Source organism: Simochromis diagramma, unplaced genomic scaffold (genome assembly GCF_900408965.1).
Source record: "Simochromis diagramma unplaced genomic scaffold, fSimDia1.1 OVJJ01000753.1, whole genome shotgun sequence".
Taxonomy (NCBI): Eukaryota; Metazoa; Chordata; class Actinopteri; order Cichliformes; family Cichlidae; genus Simochromis; species Simochromis diagramma.
Window position 1 is genome coordinate 19,702,701 of NW_024387523.1, and position 24,465 is coordinate 19,727,165.

General features: G+C 41.2%; 2 protein-coding genes across 7 annotated transcripts in view; both read left to right on the plus strand.

Moving 5' to 3' along the window:
* The first annotated feature begins 3,330 nt into the window (after window positions 1-3,330).
* Window positions 3,331-11,132, plus strand: serinc2 (serine incorporator 2). Its single transcript, XM_040021154.1, has 10 exons — window positions 3,331-3,473; window positions 5,956-6,117; window positions 6,313-6,500; window positions 6,667-6,746; window positions 7,331-7,468; window positions 7,779-7,948; window positions 8,942-9,032; window positions 9,193-9,346; window positions 10,230-10,445; window positions 10,529-11,132. Exons 1-10 carry the CDS (start codon window positions 3,435-3,437, stop codon window positions 10,665-10,667), a joined length of 1,377 nt encoding a protein of 458 aa, XP_039877088.1. The 5' UTR covers window positions 3,331-3,434; the 3' UTR covers window positions 10,668-11,132.
* A 2,528-nt stretch (window positions 11,133-13,660) lies between these two features.
* hivep3a (HIVEP zinc finger 3a) overlaps window positions 13,661-24,465 on the plus strand; it is a 57,834-nt gene continuing 47,029 nt past the window's right edge. For 3 of the 6 annotated variants that reach the window (XM_040020334.1, XM_040020337.1, XM_040020338.1), the window contains exon 1: window positions 13,661-14,397. The gene's annotated coding sequence lies outside the window, so the exon portion shown is untranslated. Of the gene's footprint in view, window positions 14,398-18,509; window positions 20,157-24,465 lie in introns of those variants that run through there. The other 3 variants (XM_040020335.1, XM_040020336.1, XM_040020339.1) reach the window with 3 other exon arrangements.

Genomic DNA, 24,465 nt, shown 5'->3' on the forward strand with positions numbered 1-24,465 from the left:
AGCGGCAACAAGGAGGCGGGTCAAGACGCACGCGCTTAGGCCGGGAGATACAGGAAGAGAGGGTAACTCGGCCTTCAAAATAAGAGCAACAGCAAGCGTTAGGAAAAGTAGGCAAGATGACAGAAACAGAAAGATTCATTGAATATATGGATTAAAAAAAATAAAGCAGTACTTAGTTGTAATGTCAAGTCATTTTACAATGACAGCAAATCCGCTTTGTATTTAGTGGACGACAGTGACAGCCATAAAAAGTTAAAAACAAGCAGGAGGGATTTGGAAAGCTTGAAGAGTGTGACTAAATAAAATAGAAAATGTGAAAACAATCAATTAAAAATATGCAAATAGCATATAGATGATTTATTATTATTATTATTGATAACAACAACAACAACAACAACAACAACAATAATAATAATAACATAAGTTAAAGGGCAGACTTGTGCAGCTGAGTGTAAGGAGGTGCAAAGTGCAAACCAAAACACAAGTGTACAAGAATGGCAACCTTACATAATAATCTTTGTAAGCCTTTGGCTACTGTATCATTTTCTACTTACCAAATAGATATTGACCCTCTTCTCTTCCTTAATTTTTGAAAACCCTTCATGACAAAATTATTGCAGATGTTTAACAATCATGAAATCAATACAAACCAATTATCGTGATCAAAACAGATTCCACCTCTTAATATTATTGATTTTGCCTTCTGTAATCTGTTTTCTACAGTCATTGATCGGAATAGCTTTATTTTATTTTGAAGGTAATTTGCTACAATTTCCGTTGTTACTTTTCTTTTCTGGGCTTAGTCTTGTGGCTCAAAGGTTTGTACCATTGTTTTATGAGTGAGGGGTGCGCCTTTTTTATACGTTCAGATGATCAGAAGCAGTATCGCTTGTTTACATGCCCTTTGACTAAATCAGATAAGTCCACCATATGTCTTTAGTCCTAAATACCACAAATATTTCAATCCTTCCTACTGCAGAGATTGCAGTGAGACTGCAATATGCATGCCAAGGCTGTTTAAGGCTTCCACCTTAAAACATTAAGAGAAGAAGAGCGATGCTGTAATGGCAAAGCGCTTTCTGAGGTTGTTTTAGTCAACAGGCAATTTTACACTCTAAATACTTTGTTCAGTGGACCTCTTATTATCAAATGGCATCTAGAACAAGTCTAATGACAGGACATTATAGTCATGATTTTATGTATCAAAGGGTTTGATTTGAACATCTTTTTATCTGGTAGAGAAAGCAAGTGTGAAGAGGCGGAAAATAGATCCTTGCACCGTAACAAATTACTCACAGCTGAACACCTTCACCGCGTCCCTGAAGGTCAGACACACAAACAGATGGAGGTTTGCACCCTACTGCTTTAAACTCACCTTCAGTTTTTTTTTATTTACTTTTACTTTTTCTTTTTTTTTTATTTGTGCTGTAAGCTGTAATAAATCAAATAAACATGTATTTAACATTTCTTTACCACAAAGACATTAAATGTTAAGGCATTTAAAGGAACGCTATAAAATGATCACTAGAATTAAAATGTCAATAAAATGGATGACGACACAACACCCTATGGTTTTAGAGAACACTCATTAAAACAGATACGCTATACAACATAATAGGAAACATCCATCCATCCGCTTCCGCTTATCCTTTTCAGGGTTGCGGGGGGCGCTGGAGCCTATCCCAGCTGTCATAGGGCGAGAGGCAGGGTACACCCTGGACAGGTCGCCAGTCTGTCGCAGGGACAACACACAAGGACAGACAACCATTCACACTCACATTCACACCTATGGGCAATTTGTATTATCCAATTAACCTATCCCCACAAGATGCATGTCTTTGGACGGTGGGAGGAAGCCGGAGTACCCGGAGAGAACCCACGCAGACACGGGGAGAACATGCAAACTCCACACAGAAAGACCCCGGCCTGATGGTGGAATTGAACTCAGGACCTTCTTGCTGTGAGGCAACAGTGCTAACCACCGTGCCACCGTGCTGTTTTTCATATAATAAAATCATTGTTAATAATGTCTGTGAAGGTTCTCAGTCATCCAGGTCATCGTAGTCAAAGGAGCTTGCAAAGAAAAGCGTCTGGACTTCTTTAAGTTACTTGAAGACGTTTCACCTCTCATCCGAGAAGCTTCTTCAGTTCTAAGGTCAAATGGTGGAGAGTCCCAGATATAAACCTAGTGGGAGTATCCCCCCACAGAGGGACAAAAGGACCCCCTGATGATCCTCTAGTCGCCTGAGTCAAGGTGTGAAACTGGGCGTGGGTCCAAATCAGCCAGAGTTTCGGGTGTGTTCATTGTGAAACCTGGCCCCACCTAATCATGCGAATTCCTGAGGTCAGATGGCCCAGGATGTGAGTGGGCGTTAAGGCGTCTGGGAAGGGATCTCAAAACTGGATTATAGATGGCAGAGAGTTGGTGTCGTAAACCCCCGCCTCTGTTCAAAGATGGTCGCTCACAGTGGACATAGATGGCTTCTTTCACTCCTCTTTCAAACCATCTGTCCTCTCTGTCCAAAATGTGAACATTGGCATCCTCGAAAGAGTGTCCTTTATCCTTAAGATGCAGATGGACTGCTGAGTCTTGTCCTGTGGAGGTGGCTCTTCTGTGTTGTGCCATGCGCTTGTGAAGTGGCTGTTTGGTCTCTCCAATGTAGAGGTCTGAGCATTCCTCACTGCACTGTACAGCATACACCACATTGTTAAGTTTGTGTCTTGGCGTTTTGTCTTTCGGGTGAACCAGTTTCTGTCTGAGCGTGTTGCTGGGTCTGAATAATAATGATAATACTATTTAATATTGTCTTTCTGCTTTTTTAATGACTATTCTTTTTACTTGACCATAGTTCACTGAGAAATTTAGTAGGGAATTCTAAGAAAACATGATGTACGTTTCGGTTTAGGTGTTTGAAGGCCTGTAAAAGAAGGGCGTTTTCGCTATTGCGCATTAGCACATAATTGGCCACATTTCTGGAGGGACAACTCACGGATCCAATCACAATAGGTTTTGGATGGCCAACAGCCAAATATCTGATCATTAACAGTAACGCCCCAGAGAAAACTTTCAAGCGCGCAGTTTTACCCAATTTAGCCAAGCAGTGCCGGAAGTACAGTCGATTAGGCGTCAAAGTAAAACAGAGCAGCCACAGTTTTAACAGCAACAGAACGTTCCGCGGATTATTTGTATTTCATATGAGGGTGTAAACTAATGCAAACATGTATGATTAACTGAAATATTTGTGTTTTCAGTTATGGATTATCCCTGAATTGTGTACGTGCAGACAAAGAATTTTTCAATTTGAAAATCTCGTGCGGACGCCTGTCACTGTGTTCCGTGTAATTAACCTGACTCCATTGTTTTGCGTCAGTTTCTTCCTGAACTTTTCGAGCTTTGAGGACTTTTACCGAGACTTTTACGGAATTAAAACATCATGGGTGCTTGTTTGGCTCTGGGTTCACTCGGAAGTTGTGTAAGTATACATTTGCCGGTTGTCGTGTTGGCAAATGAAATACGTAGTAGTTTTTAAACGTCTTTATTTCTTTGTTTTTATCTAATTCTTTTGCCTTGCTTTACTAGGCAGGCCGACATTAGGCAAGGGAAATGACACAACTTCAAGTGAAACTGCTAAAATTAGATTCGTTTCCTTTAGCCTACTGACAAACTTAACACTACACATGTCCTGTGACATTTACTTTGATCTTATACTTTCTTTAATGTTCTAAAGAAATCAGTGCTGGATAGTTGGATTCGAGGGACGTCGGAATTATCAACTTTCTGAAGCGTTTTAGCAGATAAAGTGAGTAACTTGGTTTAGTGTTTTAGAGTGACGATGAATGGTGAGTTTAGACACGTGGAGAAAGGTTTGCGGCTACGACCCACATCATTTCAGTCAGTACATCAGTAGACGACGCAGCTAGCTGTCCAAGGTGGAGTTTCCGGAGTTTCCCCAGATATAAAGTCACGTGCCACATTAAAAAACAGCATCACTGTTTGTGCTGTCCATGTGCAAATGATGATCTAGTTTTTGAGACTTCTGACACAACATATTGTGATGAAAACCAACGTTTTTAATGACTTGTTCAAACTGAAATCAAACGTAAGTGAAGACGTCATTCAGTGGGAGCTGATTAGATTACCTCTCGGCAATTTGAAGATTGTGATCCGTGTTTCAAAGCATATACAAAACCTCCAAGACAACGTCATTTTGAGTTTTTCAAGCCCTACATTAACATTTTATCTGTTTATTTTAACTGCCATATTCAAATATCGGATCCAGGGTCGGTAGCTAACATTAAATCCTGTCACATGTTGGAACATTTAAAGTATGAAAGATGGTTCTGCAAGGAAAATGTAGCGAACGAATGTCCTAAAACAAAATCCAAGGTCGCAGCTTTTGAACTTTTGACTTTTTAACACACTCAGATGTCGTCACTTCCTCATCGCGGTGTCATCTAAAGTAACAGTGGTGTGTTTTGGGCGCAGGAATACGTTGTGATGGTGGGCCATAGATCAGGTCAACCAAAACCGAAACTTTTTTTCTCATTCTGATGACCACATTTGCCAAGAAGAGGAAATCGTTCATGCTGTTAAGGACAGAGTCTGAGATTTATTGCAGTTTCTAAGAGCTGGAAATGTGGAAATGACTACAGTGTGAAATATAGTGCAGTATTCTGATTTCAAGAAGCCAGACATTGCTTTTTCACTCTCTTTGTTAGTCCAGTCGTTGTACCTGTTTATTTAATGGGGAGTGGTTTTTTTTTTTTTGTTTTGCTTATCTTTTTGTTTGTTGACACAGTAACGCTGACCTAAAAATTATTAAGCATAAAAAGGCACCTTAGTCAGAGAGTTGAACCATTTTTGTGTCTACACATAACAGATACATTAGCAACGAAAACAACTGCCGATTCCTGGTGTTCCTGGATAAAAACAGAACACACTACCAGTCATGGATTGGCCTCCGCAGAGCTCAGACCTCAACATTAGTGAAGCAGCAGCAGTGGGATCATCCTGACAGGAAACAAAGTAAAAGGCTGGTAACATCCAAAGAAGAGCTTTCAATGACCTTCAGTAAGCCTGGAGAACTATTCCTGCAGATGAAGGAAATGACAAGAAAGCCTGCCTAAGAGTGATGAGGCTGTGTTAAAGAATGAAGGTGGTCATACCAAATACTGCCGTTCAAGCGGTTTCTCTCTAAATGTGGCACTAAATCCACCTTCTGGAAGAGATTCTAGGTGTGCTGAAGTTTGCCATTCACCTTTTCTCATGTTGTACAGTAAAACCAAAATATTTAATTAGCTGACATATGCATGGCAATCACAGCCGGTTTCTTCTGGCAGTCTTGGAGAAACTTCACGATTGGGTTTAATACATGTGTCCCTGACTTGGTCAGCTGTTCAGTTCATGCTGTTTGTTGCCAGCACTCTGTGGCACAGGCCCGGCTCAGCCGTAGAAACCGAATGCTTTTCAGCGCAGCTGCAGTGTTTACACCCTGGGCTCGTGTCCTCTGGAGCATGCTTATATTTAGTGAAGGATGGCTGCTCTCAGCTACAGTCTCCGCCTCGGTGCTTCATACACCTCTCAGCAGCAAGCGCGTGAATCATGCAGAAGTCCTGCGTGATCCGGTTTGCAGCGCCGGATCAGAAACGGACAGGAGGAGAGATTTGTTATGGTGGCATCTCTAATCACAGACTTGATTAGTACCACAGGAAGGAAAGAATGGCTTGTCATTGCTCTCCTGAAAACATGCAGAAGAAAGAGAAAGATGGTTGCCCCTGACAGCAGCAGCAGTATCTTTTTTTGTTGTTTTTGTTTCCCCCCCCCTCCCCTCCTAACCACAGTGTTTGCAAGCCATGCATGCATTATCCTGATTATCCTACACCCCCCGAGTCTTATCCCTGAGTTGCATAAAATATGAAGCTGTCCTGATATGTCTCTCTTTCGTCCTTCTCCAGGCATCCTGTTTGTGCGGCTCGGCCTCCTGCCTGCTGTCATCATGTTGCCCTTCCACATACAACTCCACCATCAGCCGGCTGGCCTTCTCCTTCCTGCTGCTGCTGGGCACGCTGGTGTCCATCATCATGATTCTGCCAGGCATGGAGGAAAATCTTAAAAAGGTTGAATGAGATTTAATGGCTATGAAAACAGTTTATTAACCGCTGTAATCCATCAACACAGATATTTCAAAGTGACCTAACTGGATGTTTGAATTGGGTTATTTTATCCCAGAGCTTCCTGATAAATCTAGATGAATCAGTTGTACCCCACCGTTGCCCTTTCACCCTTTAATTTCCTATTTGCGTTCACGTCAGATTCCAGGGTTCTGCGTCGGCGGTTCGCACATAATTGGCATAGAGAACAAGGTGAACTGTGACATCATCGTGGGCTACAAGTCTGTGTACCGCATGTGCTTTGCCATGGCCTGCTTCTTCTTCCTCTTCTCCATCATCATGATCCGAGTGCGCAGCAGCAAGGATCCCCGAGCAGCCATCCAGAACGGGTTAGTGCTGCAGCTTTGTTTTCTCTGCTCCACGTTGCCACAGCATGCTGCCCTCTGGTGGCCAAACGTGGACACTGCACCTTTTAAGAATGCATTTACACAAACACTGCTAAACCGGTTTGCTGTGTGTACATAGATGGAATAACATTGATTTTTTTTCCCTCAGTTTCTGGTTCTTCAAGTTTCTGGTGCTGGTTGGTATAACTGTGGGAGCGTTCTTCATTCCAGATGGAGACTTTAATACAGGTATGGTTTTAGCCACAGTGAGGACAGTTCTGATAAAATTCGAGCTTGAATCTTAATGCCCGTAGTTAAACTTTTTGAAATTCTGTGAAAATGGAAACTTAAAGTGGGGACTTATATTAGTATTCAGTTACATACCATTGTATTGTTTAGTGTATTAGCCCATAACTGATGTAGAGTATGACATTCAGTAGTATCTACATTTTTTTTTTTGATATGTCTAAAACTTGGTATGAACCCAGTAGTCTTGGCATAAATTTCCCACAATGCTATGCAGCATTGACAGATTCCTGGACAGCGACAGAGAAGAGAGCTGAGCTCTAACGTCAGTAACTCATAAAATTAAGTCTTTCAGTATAAAAGTTTTAGCTTTGTTGTGATAGATCTTTCAGAGTTGTTTATCAGTACAGGGCTTATCTCACATGAATTTGCATTACCATGGAAACGTGTCTTATCTGTTAGGCCTGATCAGATTTTAATGACGATGCTCCTGATCCAGATTCATGTTGTTGTAAACAAATGTCTGTAACACCACACAGAGAGCAAACTTGTGGAAACTTAACCGATCTCATTCTGTCTGCTACAAGTGTGGTATTACTTCGGCATGGTGGGCTCCTTCATCTTCATCATCATCCAGCTCATCCTACTGATTGACTTTGCCCATTCCTGGAACCAGTCCTGGCTCGAGAAGGCGGAGGAAGGAAACACCAAGTGCTGGTTTGCAGGTATAATACTACCAGATCTTCAAGTGATAGTTCTGTGGAGAAGCTGGAGTTTCCCAGATAAGGGATAGTACGGGATATTATGTAAGATTAGGCTATGTATATACTACATGTACTACTTTTTTTTCCTTAATCATTATATAGATAATTTATCTGCATAAAAGCCACTGAACTAACTTTGAGGTTGTGCTGTAAAAGTCTAGGATTTTGATCAAGAAGCTGGTACTTCAGTGAGTCAGTGTTACTATACGACCCAGCGATGTGTCACTTTAAAACGATTGTCTCTGATTCTGTTCTTGTGTTGTCCCCACAGCTCTCCTCTCCGTCACCTTCATCAACTACGCTTTGGCGTTTACAGCCGTTGTGCTCTTCTATATCTTTTACACCCAACTTGACGACTGCACAGAGCACAAAGTCTTCATCAGCCTCAACCTCATATTCTGCATCATTGTGTCCATTGTGTCCATTCTGCCCAAAGTCCAGGTGATGTAGAAACTTGAGGAGATAGACTTCTATAATTTACAGAAAAAGCTGCTGCCACATTAATGTGGTGGCCCTGAGAGGTCAGACGGATTGGAACTTAAGAAAAAACTTGTAAAACACGACGGCAGTGATTCTGGGGTCGCAATAACACCACGGACCAGCTGCAGAAATCACAGAAAGGATTGCACTGAGATACACTTAGAAGAAACTGAGGGTTCATCAGTGTTGTAGGGAGAAAAAGATGCAAGTTTTAAACACATGATTCATATAACACCGTAGATACATTTGCTATTAGCTGTTCACTGTTAGCTTGTCACTTCCACAGCTGTTCTGTCAAGTTACTGTCTCTCCAGAAACGTTGAACACAGAAACGCTGTTGTGTTTTGTAATTATTTTTTTGTAGCTTTTGCATCATTTTTTCTCTCTCTTTGCAGTGTGTTTTATTCAATTCAATTGTGTTTTGTGTGCTTTTGGAGCGCTTTTCTGTTTGCGGTGCATTTGACCTCTCAGGGCCACCGTATGTTAAAGCCCCGACAACTTCACTGGAGCATTGTCTGCCGCTCACTGTGCCGTAGCAAAGAAAGTGAGAAAGAAATCACTGAAAAGACTTTTCTCATGAGAAAAGATCAGTAATCAGGTGACTAATTCAGGCTATTACAGCTGTCCAGTGTAATGTTAAATTACATTTGTTTGAGTTCACTTCTAACTTCAGTTACTTGCACTTGATGTGATTTTATTTGATAATCAGGTTTGTGTTAATGATAAAAGGACTTTGTGGGCTGGTACTATGATGGTGCTTCACTCAAACTGCATTTCTACAAAAACAATATTCACTAACTGCTTTGTACACACTCACTCAGATGGATGTAGCAGGGGCAAGCTCAGTATCATGTCCAAAGACACAGACATGCAGACTGCAGGAGCAGGGCCACACCTTTGATTAACAGACGCTGCCTTCTTTTCTAACGTTTGGCTTTCTCCACGTCTCCACAGGAGGCACAGCCCACCTCAGGTCTGCTTCAGGCCTCCCTCATCTCCCTTTACACCATGTATGTCACCTGGTCAGCCATGACCAACAACCCCAGTAAGTCCAATAATTGAGCCACTGTATGGCTGCAGTGTATTCAAAGCTAAAGAAAACAAGTACACGTGTTTTTAGAGCTACATGCTGTTGTGGTCTTAATGGAGACAATTCTCATCGCTAACTGTTAGTGCTCACCCGACTTCCTGCTTTCCCACCTCAGACCGGAAGTGTAACCCCAGCCTGTTGAGCTTGGTCCAATCCAGCAGCCCAACTCCAGCACCAGGACCCACCTCAGCCCCCGGCACCACCCAGTGGTGGGATGCGCAAGGCATCGTGGGATTGATCATTTTCCTGTTCTGCACTCTTTACGCCAGGTATTTTACTGCTGCTGCTGGAAGAAAAGAAGTGTTTGATGTATTATCAAGCTCTGTCTGTCAGTGGGGTCATAAAATATCAAAAATGCTTCAGATTGAAGCAAATCAACATGGTTAAACACACGATTGTGTTGATTAAGCAGCGGAAGTGTAAAAAAGGAACCCTGCTGTTCATCCAAATGACTATACTGGATTGTTGTAGTACATAAATGCTACTAGCTTTTAAAAAAGGACAATAAAACATATATGGAAGCATAGAGGATGTTTAAGTTGTGCTGCTGTTGATAGAGATTTTCAAGCGAGGTCATTGAGTCAGTGCAGGAAGAGAGATGAGCAGTAGCAGTAAAGAGGATTCAGACTCTCAGAATGTAAAACTTTAAGTAAGTAAGTTTACCTGCAATCTGGACTAAAACTGATTAGTCAAGTACTCGCAGAGTGTTCATATTTACTTATCAGACAGGTTGAGTGTTGTAAGCCCCAACCACCAAATTTCAGAAAGTATCACCTCCATGAACAGAAAACTTTTACGGGGTTAAAAGTTCATGTGACAACTGAGAGAGAGACAACTGCAGGATACATTTCTTCTTCGGTAGATACAAAAAGACCCATCAAACATGCTGGTGAATAATGGAGTGGCCAAAAATATAATTATTTGTTTGCATGTGGCATTGAATTGTTGCTGTAAAAAATCTACTTTGTAATAAACACGCCACAAACTCCACACAGAGAAACGTAGAAAAAAAATACATAAGAAATCTAAATATTCACTTAGTTCAAAATGGAAACCAGTTCAAAACCAGTTCGTCTGCATCCACAATAAGAAGCTGCTGAAATTTGCTGCTGTCTGTGAAAAGTGAGTTTTTCATGCTGTTCCCCATCACAGCATCCGCTCATCCAACAATGCTCAAGTGAACAGACTGATGCAGACTGAGGAAGGTCAGGGTCTGACCGCCAGCGAAGAGGCCCCCGCGGAGGAGGACGGAGTCCGACGGGCTGTGGACAATGAGGAAGATGGAGTGACCTACAGCTACTCCTTCTTCCACTTCAGTCTCTTTCTGGCCTCGCTCTACATCATGATGACGCTCACAAACTGGTACAAGTAAGTATGTCCTGTTTGCTGCCACTACACCTTAAAGAGGTTCGCTTCTCTCCCAGTGCTGACTGTCTCTTGTGATTCTCTAGGCCTGACACTGACTACCACGCCATGCAGTCCAGCATGCCAGCCGTCTGGGTGAAGATCAGCTCCAGCTGGATCGGCTTGGGCCTCTATCTCTGGACTCTGGTGGCTCCGCTGGTGCTCCCTGACAGGGATTTCAGTTAAAAGCCGCCATCTGCACTTTTGCCATTTGTATCTTAAGTAAAGAAAGCTTTTGCTTAAACTTGTTCTGCTTGGATGTTGTACAGAAACAGAGCTTAAGAGCTTTAATCACATTCCAGTTTGTCACCTCAGGTAATTTTTCCTCATTCTCCACTGTTGCAAATATAATTGAAAGCACTATATGCCTTTTATAGGTCATTACCAAATGAATGCTGATTTCTATGGGGAATGGTGTTTCACTACATTTACATCATACTTTTTTTAATCATTGACTCTGTTTCAGTTTGATGGGAACATGTTTAGGTTTCTAAGATGTATTTGAGTTACCCTTTGTTTTTTTTCACACTTTTGTCCACTTCACATATTGTGCCCTTTAAATGTTTTGCACACATTTGATATCTGTAAAAAAATTTTGACATGTAGCTTTTACTCAATATAAGTAATAAAGCTGACATTCTTTTAAACCTGTATGCAGTAATATTACTGTCCTGCAGATGGTACTGTTCTCCCTTTAACTCCAGCATGATTAGCAACATTGTTTGATTTTAATTATTGCAAAGTCTATAAAGATGTGTTGTACTTTTATATATAGACTTTTTCAAATTTATTTATTAGGCTTCAAACACTTTATGCTGCCTGCTGAACTCTTGACTGGCAGACATTTCCAAATGCTTCACTGTTCGCTCTCCATTGATCACATGGTGCTGTGACGATGTTGTTCACTGTGTTCCTTCTATGCGGAATTCTCTTGTCTAGCACAAACACAACCATTTGGCAAGTAGTGGTGGGGGAATGTGCTTTTTCCCATCACAACATCAGCCTGAACAAGCTGCTTACACACAACTGGTTATTCAAGCTATCTTTTGGGGATGAGCAGCAAGTGACTGGCCTATAAAGTTTTGCCTGGAGACTGAACAGCATATTTTCTCTTCAATGTTCTCATGACATTTTTGAATATTTTTCCAACCACACAAAAATAAGATTTTCTTGCACTCTGGGTTACTCACCCCCCGGCTACATACACTCCCTGTCCTACCTCTCTCCTGACCTCTTCCCCACATACTGACAAGGTTTGGAACCAAAAATTTCAAATATGGATTCATCACGCCATAAGATCTGTTGCCACTGATTATCAATCCAGTTCTTATGAAAACAAATTTGTGCAAACTGCACCATTCTATAGCAGGTTAAGTTTTTAATAGTTACATAATACCAAAACACATGTAAACAACATTTATTTAGGGCAAAACAAATTGATATTTTAAACTCTTAGCATAATTTGTTAAAAAACAAACCAAAAAAAAAAAATCACAACATGACACAATAACATTAAGCCAGTGTTCCCATAAGGCTGACAGGTAACAGCTTTGTGGACATAGGTCACTAAACAGGTTAATTTGCTGCAATGACTGGTTATGGGAGTAATCTGGCGCTAGTACAGTTGCACACATTAAAAACCACAAAATGCAGAATTTCTGGTCAAAGTTGTGATTTTGTGAATTGACCCATATTGATGTGGGTGACTGCCACTGCATCCACAGCTCAGCTATGAGCAGCAGGTCAACCTAATGCTGTTATATAATGCAGAATGAGGCGCTGATCAGTTGCATAAGCCAGTTATAGGATCATGCTGTCATTGGGGACTCGCTGCTCTCCTCTCCCGGTAGTCCTTTGGTATTCTCAGCATTTCCCTAGGAGACCCTTCTCATCATCGTCATCACCATTGTCAACAGTGACTGCACCTCTAGTCTTTGGAGGGTTTGAAGAACCTGGCAACCCATGTGGAAATAAACAAAAAGTACCGCCCTGGAGCCCTGTGACATATTTTAATAGGCAGCCCCAGTAGTCTTCATTACACTCATGTAGGACTTTCATCACAGATCCAAGCATATGAGGACTAAACATCAAGATAAAGGAAGCCAAAATCCTGGAGTAAAAACATATTTAAAAGTTTCACATATTAAATTTCAGTATTCAAATCATCCATCCATTCGCTTCCGCTTATCCTTTTCAGGGTCGCGGGGGGCGCTGGAGCCTATCCCAGCTGTCATAGGGCGAGAGGCGGGGTACACCCTGGACAGGTCGCCAGTCTGCCGCAGGGCCAACACACAGGGACAGACAACCATTCGCACTCACTCGCACATTCACACCTAGTGGCAATTTGGATTATCCAATTAACCTATCCCCACAAGCTGCATGTCTTTGGACGGTGGGAGGAAGCCGGAGTACCCGGAGAGAACCCACGCAGACACGGGGAGAACATGCAAACTCCACACAGAAAGACCCCAGCCTGATGGTGGAATTGAACTCAGGACCTTCTTGCTGTGCGGCAACAGTGCTAACCACCGTGCCGCGCATTCAAATCAATAAAGTCAAATATGTTTTTGCATAATTAATGACTGCATCTCTCCTGCTAATGAGACTGCATTAAGAATGAGATCATTCTGCTGTCAACCCGTTTCAGCGATTCATTCTCTAAATCTTATTTTGTCATTTCACTATTTTGTTTTATTTTGCGCTGTAAATGCAGTGCGAGCCACTCAAAACGGAAAAAGTCCACATTCTTTGATTAAAGAAAACACAATGACGAATATAATATTCATGCCACAAATACAAATATATATATATATATATACAAATATATATATATATATATATATATATATATAAACTCTCACGCGTCAGGAAAGAAATTATGTAGTTTAACATGAACGTAGTTTGTTTGTCTAATGTTGTTGGGCTGTAACATTACTGTAAGGTGACGGGTCTCCTGGTAGCGCGCCTAGGTTTGTGTCTCGCGCTCCAGCGGTGGCATGACGTAGCCCTCAGTTAAGCTCGTCTTAATAATAAACACGCAAAGCGGAAATTAAGCGACTAGACCACCAGAATAACTGCACAGAAACGTCGGCACGTTCGGATTTTATTGCTGTTTATTAGCAAAACCTGTTTTACTGGTCCACGTATACTTCTTAATAAGTTACAAATGATTTTGTGTTGAGGTGACTGGTGTTGCCTTAATTTTTGCTTCACTTCAGAAATATTATTACTGAAGGCTATTGAAGCTGTTCCTGCTTTCTTGTGCTTGTTTGTTTGAAAAGCAATGGCCGGAAATACTTCATTTTTAATTTACCGGACATTGACAGCAATGATGCTAGCGCGATGGCAAATTACAGCGTACACTTTTGGGGGAATTCGCTTCGTCCCGCTACAACTACCGCATCTGGACTGGACTAATTACGTTAGCTGGTAACAACTACGCTTCTTCTCCGCCTGGTGTGACACAGAAAGCTTCTGTCCGAGTCCACAGGATAGGGAGCCGGAATTCGGCAGCTGGAGGTGTTACGATAAATTAGCATAAATACTATTATCTGATGCGCTGTATGAGGTGTTACTGAATTATGCTAGTAACAAGCTAGCTAGAATGGCATGTGGCGATTCCGGTTTTAAATGTGACATTTGGCTGTCATGAGTGAAGCTTTAACCTAAGCCCATTGATTTTGGTTTATTTATTTGTTTTCAAACAAACGTTAAAGCTATAGTTTGTAAATAAAATAAGCGACGATTTATTTTCGTCCCGTCAACGCCACAAGACTAATGGCATGGGTTTTTTTCGCTTTTAGTTTGAACGCAAATCTGGTCATTTCCTGTCTCCTCTCGGACAACCTCGGTTGACTTAACGCAGCTGGTGAAGCAGTGGACGCACCGCAGGGAAGTGAAGTTGAGCATCCTGCAGGTAATGTAAGCTCATATATGGTGTCAAGGGGGCGTTGTTTGAAATATTACTATTTGTTGTGCTATTTGTTGTGCTATTTTAGTGTATTTGTAGCATTGTACACGCCGTTGCTGAATAGTTGTAATCCAGCGTGTTTTTTCTAGTCGCTATTTGTTATGAATGGTAAAATAAAAATATAGTCAACATATGGTGACTAGCACGGGCAGAGCAGTCGGAGGACGCTTTCATGCGTTTGTAATATTTCCTGCTCGCACGATAGAAATGTACGGGGCTACCTGAGCTGCTGGTGGGCTTGCCCATTCCCAAAACTGGCTTCATTCATTGTCTGCGAGAGGGAGGAGGTGATGGTGGTGAGCTGCGGCAAGTCGGTCAGAAGTGAACATAAAGGGACAGGAAGTGCATTGATTTCAGCCTAAATAAACGCCTTGTGCCGTAGAATACGTGGGTAAAAGCAGCTGGGTGGTGTTAAAATTGTGTGTGACGTGAACAGTGCGGAGCTGTGGTTGAGAGAAAAAAAAAAACCACAGGAGGAGAAGTGTTTGGGATTTTTTTACGACGCCGTTTTATTTTGAAATCACGTGGATGGTGGGGGGTTTTTTCAGTAAACTTGACGCCGAACGTAGTAGCTCACCTTGGCTCTGTGTGTGGCATTATGTGGAAAAATTGGAGTGGTCTGCCTCTGCGTGTCCTGGGTGTTTTGCTAAATCTGTATTTCCTTCTTGTGACAGGGCTGCGGCTTGAAAACGCTGCTGTGCGAGTATTCAGTGCCTTAAATCGCAACAGCTATCTCCTTTCACCCAGTCACTCCGTTTAAAAGCCCCCAAACTTGCTGTTTTACACAGGTGTGAATCACTGCTCGTGGTTTGTTATTGATTAGTCAGTGTTTGAGTCGGCAGCGCGTGATGTTGCTCGGGGCTTCAGCAGCTCTTTGTAGCAAACTAGCCTCCATTCAAAAAAATCTGGCACTTCAATATTTATTAATTCTTCTGAAAGTGCGCATGCTCAAGAACACTGTTTCTTTCTCACTTTTTTGTGGTCAGTGTAGCATCCACCTACGAGCACTTTTATAACCATTTTTGTGTAGAAAGACAACCCTGTATGTTCAGGACCACCACCACCCCTCTCCCCCCATTTAAAAAAAAAAAATAAAATAAAATAATGATTTTCGTCATACCGTTGTGAGCAACATGGAGTAAAATGCGAGTTTTTCTGAACGGACTCACGCTACACGCAACGGGAAAAGGCAGCTACGCTGTCTGCATTACGCCTTCCCCTTGCTCGGACATTTCTGCATAACCTGCTTGGCAAAGAATCCAATATGACATCATGCGTGAGAAGAATCCCCCCCCCCCCTTCAAAAAAAGAAAAAAAAAACAAACAAAATCAAAGCACTGATAATGTTACATAATCACAACTGAGCTTAAATTGGTGGGCTTGATTTGTATGTCAGTGTGGTTGCCAAATGGATAAACTTTACTGTCCCTGTGTTGTATGTTTGGATTTCTGTAGCACCAGTTGCTAATTACTAGTTGAGATGAAAATGGTGTGTACCTACAAAAGGGCAAGATTTATCGTACTGCTCAGAGCTAAAAATGATCCTGGATTCCAGGGCATCTGGGGACAGCTGTGGCTGCTGACTTTGCTACAAAAACAACAGTGTTGTTAGTTAATCCTTCCAAGACAGCATTTCTGGAAGCAAACTGGAGCTTGGGAGTTCAGTATTATTTTTTTTTTTCTTTTTTCGGGGGGGGATAGTCACTGATGATCTAAATCCACTTGTTCCTTCAAACGTTTCATGTTATTTCCTTTTACTAAATGACTGCATTGGGGTTCAGTTTTTGGTTGTTTCCTTTTGTAACCTCATTGTAAACATGTATTTCTGCTCCTGCTGATGTGAAACATGTTTCTAGGAAATACTAATGGATCACAGTCATAAATTAATGCTCATCATGAGTCAAGCTGGGTAAAGCAGTTTGCTTCATAGTTTCGTTTTTACACGTCTCATATGGTCATGTCTCGCTTTGTAGTGAAAGGGTCAGATTTTTGGCATTCCCTGGAAAGGCTTCATGTTAAAGCCTTGGGGCTGTGACTGTGGTTGTTTATTATAATCTTCTCTTCCCCCTGTGCTTCACCTTGTGAAGGGTGCGCAGGGGACACAACAGTGCAGCACTGGGTCTTCCAGCAGTTTTCTGGTGTTCTCCGTGCCTGCATCAATCACTCACTCACTCCCAAGAGGAGCAGAGGCAGCTCCTGTCAGTTATAGGATAAATAAATGAAAGCACAGCTTAATATTTTTGAAGCATAAAGCTGTTTGTGTTGCTGTAAATATTAACTAAAGCCTCCTTTTGAAAGGATTCCCATTAATCTCATGTAGTTTAACGTGTGTCATGATCAGGGCTTAAAGTAGACTTTGGAACCTAAGATCCATGTTGTGCTGGAGCAGAGGAAAATGACTGAGTTCTGGTGTTCTTGTTTCATTTGTCGATTGTCCATTTAATAGCTGCACCTCTGACGTTTACTTCTCAAGCGACCAGCAGATGATTCATAAAGGTATCGCACAAATGATGGAAAAATAATTATTGTTTCATATCTGTTGCTTTGTTGTTCACATAATTATTTAGTTTTAGTTAATTTAGTCAATTCTGTTCAAGTGCAATCTTGAGTCAGTCCATATCTCCTTCCAATGAGCAAATTTTTTTTTGTAATATTTTTTTTTGTAATTTTTTTTTTTTTAAAAGGTGGCTTTAAGCAATTGTTCTCCTGGCTTTACAGAATTAGTATACTCCCAGTATCTCAATCTAACTATTTTCTGAGCAGCGTGTTGTTGTTTTGTTTTGGGGTTTTTTTGGTTTGTTTTTTTGCCTTCTTGTTTGTTAATTTATAAAGGGTTGAACATGTTTAGTGTATACACATAATGAACAATTTACGCACTTTGTTACTAGCAGCATTTTGGAAAAACACATGAAAATGACAAAGATAACAGTTTGGCATATCTTCGCATGGTGTCCAGTGTCTTCTTAAAAAAAATTGAGGAATCTGGACAAGTGCAGGACAAAAGAAGTAGCAGAAAGTACAGCAGTATCTAAAAATTGCGATTAAGAAATCAGAGAAAGTCCAGCAACGACCTGAGACACGCCCTGAGAAATGCATTTGTGCCTTCAGTTGACCCCTCTGTTCACCAAAGCTTATCAGAAATGGTCTACAAGGCACATTGTGGAACATTCAGTCATGGACTGGCCTCCTCAGAGCCCAGACCTCAACGTTACTGAAGCAGTGTCCTAGCAAACATTACCCGTTGAATAACTGTTAGTATTTCTATGTTTATTCATGGTTGGAAAACAGTTCCAAAATGAAACTTGAGTTCAGTGTTGCCTAGATGTTATTTGACTTTCTAGTAAGAGAAAATTTCTGTTCGCTAATTATTTTCTGCTATCTTTGTATTAATTAGAATAAAATGAAATGTGAAAAAAAAGTTTCTCAGTAGATTGAATTTAAAAAATAGAAAAGTAGTCTATAATGCTTTCATAAATGTGGAGGAGATCATTTTAAGAGTCTGTGTCAGCATACCACAAATTAAATACAATTTAAATGTAGCTAATACTAGTCTGTATGCTTTCTTCCTTTTTTTAACCTAATAACACAAAATCATATGTGATCAACTCCTGTAAATACAGTGTATAATAGATATGAATATGCTTAGAAATCGTAATGTCACATTTTTAAAAATTCAAATTTTCATGTCAGTAAACTCTGTTTTAAATTCTAATGGTTTAGGAGGTCATGCTCTTGGTAACACCCACATGCTCAGTAAGGATGCGGTAATCAATACTGCAAATCCTAATTTTGAATTTTGAACAGCTTTGACAAAAATCAATAGGAACACTTCAGATTAACAACAATTTCCAGAGAGCCCTGACGGTGCTCAGGACACCCGATAACTAGCTGAGAGCAGCACCTGTTGAAACTCAGCCTCAGTGTGTGTGTGTGTTTGTGTCAGTTCACCTCTCCCAGTTGTACAAAGTAGATTTTACTCTTGGTCTTGAATAAACCTTTGATTATGAATAATTCATTACCTTAATGTGTAATTCTCCTGCAGTGGCAACAAACAAACAAAAGAAAAGGGTGGAGTGCCCACTACGGGTCAGGGACGAGTTCCTGCCCCAAGTGGAGTTTAAGTATCTCAGAGTGTTTTTCACGAGTGACAGGAGAAGGGAGTGGGAGATCGACAGTCGGATTGGTGCTGCAGCTGTAGTGATGCGGACGCTGTACTGGTTTGTCGTGGTGAAGAGAGAGCTGAGTGTAAAAGCATTGTACCGGTCGATCTACGTCCCTACCCTCACCTATGGTCACGAGCTGTGGGTAGTGACTGAGATCGCAGAAATGGACTTCCTCCGAAGAGTGGCTAGCCTCTCCCTTACTGATGGGGTGATAAGTTCAGCCATCCGCAGGGCCCTCAGAGTAGAGTTGCTGCTCCTCCACATCGAAAGGAGCCAGTTTAGGTGGTTCGGACATCTGATAAGGATGGGTGAAGTGTTCCGGGCATGTCTCACCGGGAGGAGGCCTCGGGGCAGACCGAGGACACCCTGGAGAGATTATATCTCGCAGCTGGCCTGGGAACGCCTTGGTGTTCCTCCGGACAAGCTGGAGGGGGTGGCTGGTAAGAGGGAGGTCTGGGCTTCTCTGCTAAAACTGCTGCCACTTGCAACGCGGCCCCAGATAAGCGGAAGAAGATGGATGGATGGATTGGGGGGGGTAATTTCACTGGATTAATGATACAGCAACACAAACCCACAATCATTGTACACAACGACACAAACCCAGAAACGTATCTGAGAATCAGAGAAGCGCGTCAGCCTTGGATGGTGAGTTTGTCCCTGAAAAGGGAGTTGCTTTAATACCCTTCAACGCACAATACTTGATGATTTTCTTGCATATTTTGTAAAGTCAAAAGACTAAACTTTTTTTGGTTTTACCACTTAAAGCGAAAAAACCCCAAAGCAAAACACTTTTAGATCTCACCAGGCTATGAAGGCTTGTGAGGAGATACTAGCAAGTAGTGACGTGAGGCTCAAAAGTAATGACTCATGCATGTACATGCATTAAAGCATGTAAAAGGATGAGCGCATTTCTGAAAGAAATTAACAAATAATACTGCACATTGGGGTGGCACAGTGACCTGTTACCTCACAGCAAGAAAGGTTCACTGCTTGAATCCAGTTGTCTCTGGGTGCTCCAGCCTCTTCTCACAATCCAAAGACATTGAATTGTCAGTTTCTCTGTGTTAGCCCCGAGAAAGCCTTTCCAGAGTGTAAGCTTCCTTTTGCTTTATGAAAGCTGGAACAGTTCTACACACTCAGTTTTTTGTTTGTTTCTTTAGAGTGATTAAACTGAAATGAACCAGGATTATACAGTGGATTTCTTTCAAAGTCAAAAGACCTCATCTCACATTGGAAGATTTGCCATCATATATGATTTTAAAAAAAATTGTACACTCACATCACCATGAACTCAAAAATTATGTTGAACCTTTTTTTTCCTGAGAGTACAGGGGAAAAAAATGTTGGAAAAAAGTATAAAAAAAAAATATTGATTTAAAATACAGCCCTACATGGTTCATTGAAATATTACTGTATGTTTCAGCCCTGTTGATTCAGTTTTCATTTCCTAGAGATGATCTGCTGATAAATTCATTTTCTTGGATGCTCTGTTGCCTAAAGGTAGTGTGTGTGTGTGTGTGTGTGTGTGTGTGTGTGTGTGTTGTATATATATATATATATATATATATATATATATATATATATATATATATATATATATATATATATATATATATATATTTTTTTTTTTTTTTTTTATATTCTGGACCTCACAGAAGACAGAAGGGCCAGCGTGTCTAAAACAGCCATTAGAGAAGCATTGTGGGAAGTAGCTGTAGGTTCACTTATTATTGTCATATTATTAAGCGATGACAAGCAATGAAGTCGAAACACATGTTCAGGAACATTATTGTTGACTACAGCTGTAATGCAGTTTTATCCAGAACAACTTACCAAGCTCCTGATGTCTGCCAGTGTATCAAGCATAAACAAAACCATCATTATCACCATTATGTTGTAATTCCTGTTAGTTTGTAATGGATCCCTGTAGATTAGCATCACTCCTATCGGGCCTGATGTTCAAGCAGGAGCATAATGGCCTCACTGTGGCATTGATAGGCACTAAGCCCAAATAGCTTTCACTGGCTTTGCCACGGGAGAGGGAGAGAACATGTTGAGTGGAGCTCAAAAGGCAAGGCACCTGGTTCTTAACACGTACAGTAAACATTTATGCAGCATGCAGAGTCTCAGTGGGTGTTATGAAGTCCCACGTTGTGCTGCTATGTTATAAAATGGCATAGTTTTTGCTACGTCCTTTTCACAGGTTCCTCTGTTCAGCAAGGGCAGTGAAGCCAGCGAGGACAACATTGATATTCATGCTTCCTGTTCTTAAGGGAGTCACCAGTGAGCACCTTGTCACTCAGGTGCCAGTCACTAGTGTCCTTGGTAGCAGGTGAAGTGTTCCAGGTTAAGAAGTCAAAATGTATTTAAACAAGTGTAGAATTCTTCATCAGGCTGGACCTTTTTGAGTTTAAATGGAAATCTTTTTAAAAATAGTATGTTAATCATGTAAGCATTACATCTATTTGTCAGTAAGTTACACGACTGAAACTCTGACTCTCTTCCAGTGTTTCCTCGACTGGTTGGGGATGAGAGACACTCACCCCCAACCAGTCAAGGTAAATGGTGGCCTCTTGCTGAGGCTTTTTCTGCTGGAGGTTTCTTCCTGTTAAAAGCGAGTTTTTCCTTCCCACTGTTGCCAAAAGCTTGCTCGTTGGGGTTTTCTCTGTATTATTGTACGATCCTTACCTTACAATATTTAAGCGCTCTTTTGCTTGGTGCAAAATAACTAAATCATTGAATTAATATATGCCTTCTAAGCATTCATTAGGCTTTGTTTAAATTATTATTATTTTTTAATTATTATCATGAATTTGCTTTGGTGTACTTTGGTAAAACACTCAGTGATGATAGGTGTTTGAACTCATCTTAGAGTGTAACTGTTTAGGAGCAAAAGCCCACACATGGTCACTTGACAAGATCAGCCATACAAAAACCCTTGTTGAATTGAAAAAGTAGCAAAATGTTGGTTGGTATCAAACTGACTGGCGAGAAATAACCAGTGCTCCTTACATGTCCACAGAATTTTGCAGAGCTCTGAACAGCCTGTAAACCCATTCATATCTACTGGTTTTGCCAGTGATCTTAACTGGATGAGTGATTTTTGTTTATTCCAGTTTTCTGCAAGTGGGCTGTGCATTTTATTTATTTTTTTATTTTTTTTAAACTAACTTTTAAACTACCATGGAAAAGAAGGATTACATATTAAGGCTCACTTAAAAAATGCAGTCACAACTAATAAACAAATACCATGCAGATAGCAAAAGGACATTTGTTACTTGAGATGTAAACCAAGAAGATATTTTCTGGTAGAGTTTTTTGGTAATCAGAGTTGTGATTTGCGCAATTTCAAACTGGGCAGTAGCACTCTAAATAAAGATGACATCTGACATACCACTAGAGCTGGGAGTCCCCAGACACCCCACAATAATATGATATTGTGATATTTATTTATTATTTTTAAACATTTTGCTTCTTGCTGACTATTGCAGTAAAATATATTGCAATTTACTATCTTTTTTTGTAACTGCAAATTATGAAGTTTGAAACTTAACTTTTACCAAGACCTGTGTTATCCTGTGCAATAGGTTTATTTCAAATTTACTGCAAAATGAGCTTTTCAACTGTATCAAAACTGTTACTAAAACCTGCTGTAAATATTGATATAAGACCGAGTCAGTCTGTGATTGCATGTGGTGAAGTTGATAGTTATTGGCAGTCTGTTTAATGAACTCTCTCTCTGTTATATATACACACACACACACACACACACACACACACACACACACACACACACACACACACACACACACACACACACACACGTGTGTATATGTTGTGTCTACATAGACAGAATTTCACTTGCGTGATAGCGCCATTTGGTTGCTCTGAATTCACATTGTCAGCTGTGTCCATCATAGGGTGGTTTTTCGGTCGTGTTGATTTCATGTAAGTTATCTCAGTGCTACATGAGATGAGCTCTCTTTTCACAGTACTCCAAGACCATTTTAATTTATTTAATAAAATATCGATGTTTGGTGTCTCACCATCAATACAATATTGCCATTCAAACACTGCAGTACTATGCTGTATCGATTTTTTTTTCTCCCACCCTTACGCTGTGATTGTAGAAGTCTCAACCAACACCAAACACACCACTTATAAAGAAATGTATATATATTTTATATTTATACATTGCATCATACTATTACGTTTCAAGCTTTTTGTTGGTGGTTTTACACCGTTTTGTCGACTTAAATGATCACCAATGACTTGGTTTTAGTGTGTATTTTTAAGTAACAAGACTATAACTACTTGCTTCTGGCGAGCCACTGCAGTTCAAGTTTGAAATAGGAAACAGTCATTTCCTATCCTCTACACTGGCTACAGTATATAATGCTGAAATTGCACTGGAACAGATCGCTTCCCAATGTAATATATCATCAAACTCCTCGCGCCTGACAAATCCCTTTTTTTTTTCTTCTTTTTCTTAACTCTAAGCAACTACAGCAGTAATAAATAAGATTCTTCACGTATAAAGCTCATGTATGTATTATGTACATCCTACTTTAGGTCCAAGCACTGACGTGTGCAAGGATGTGTGTATACACACACACACACACACACACACACACACACACACACACACACACACACACACACACACACACGTATGTGTTGATGAGGGTGACAGTATTCTAGGTAGTCATGCAGTAGAAGACCCTCTGTTGGCCCTGATCATCAATCAGGACAAACAGGGCTTCCCCCAGCCACAGAGACGCTAGCTTGAATGTCAAAACTGCCATCAGCAAACAGATTTCCTCCCCACCAGCGGCCAGCCTAACACGACAGGAGTGGAAATTGACTCTCATCCTTGTTAATGAAAGGATACACTCACCCTGTGTGGGTGTGCGGGTATGGGTGTGGGGGTGTGTGCGTGTCTCTGCGTGTATACGCAGGGAAAACATGTTGGCAGAAAAGCGTGCAAGTGTGCTTTGTGAATGCCGTATGCTCGGGTGTTATGCATGCAGTGCGTGCGTGCGTGCGTGTGTGTGTGTGTATGGGAATTGGAGCATGTGTGCTCTCTGCGAGCTGTTAGGCCATCGGCCGAGCTGCAGCCCTCTTCTGGAGGGGGTTGGATGCCATCAGTGACCCCGGAGGCAAGCGTATGGGCCCAGCTTGGGTTTCTGTGAGGTGGAGAGAAACCTCTGGTTTCTGTGACCCCTGAGGAGAGAGCAGCCTGTGAGGCAGAAGGCCTGTCAGCTGCAGTTCTCATTCACAAATCACCTACACAGAGGGAGAGCACAAAATGTACCCACATTCACCTTTCTGGCAGTTTTTAATTCATCCATCAAGGTTATGTGTTCCTGTGTGCTGCAAGGAACCATACACACTATTGTGTGTAAGTTGTTTTTTGTTTTTTTTGTTTTTTTCCTTCAAGCAGCCTGCTTTACAAGAAATAAACAGATTAGTGTAATTGGGGCTTGCGAGTCTTTCTAAAGTTAGTCCCATTGCTACCATCTTGGAGTACAGGTGTAGACGGCTGCAGTTCTGCTCCACAGCCTCGGTGAGCTCAGTGCAGAGAAGTGGAACAGATTCCACCTGTTGCAGGTTGGTTAGAGTTGCCCTCCCACTCACAGCGGAATAGCAGAACAGAAGGAGCACCTTTCCCTGCTGCAATAGAGACTGTATTTTTTATTTATTTTTTTAAATGGATATATTTACCATGGCCTCCTAAACTGGCTTTCGGGCTCCATGTTTTGAAACCTAAACCTTAACATTTTGTCTGCCCTCATGGTGGGGTGGTGTTTTGTTGCTAAGGTGACCAGAGTGTGAAGTGCAAAGAGTGTTA

Excerpts from the sequence above, each read along its gene's own strand:
- serinc2 (XM_040021154.1), top strand. The coding sequence starts at position 3,435 with ATGGGTGCTTGTTTGGCTCTGGGTTCACTCGGAAGTTGT. Across the intron at positions 7,469-7,778 it reads CACCAAGTGCTGGTTTGCAG|CTCTCCTCTCCGTCACCTTC; the intron begins GTATAATACTAC and ends TTGTCCCCACAG. Across the intron at positions 9,033-9,192 it reads AGCCATGACCAACAACCCCA|ACCGGAAGTGTAACCCCAGC; the intron begins GTAAGTCCAATA and ends TTCCCACCTCAG.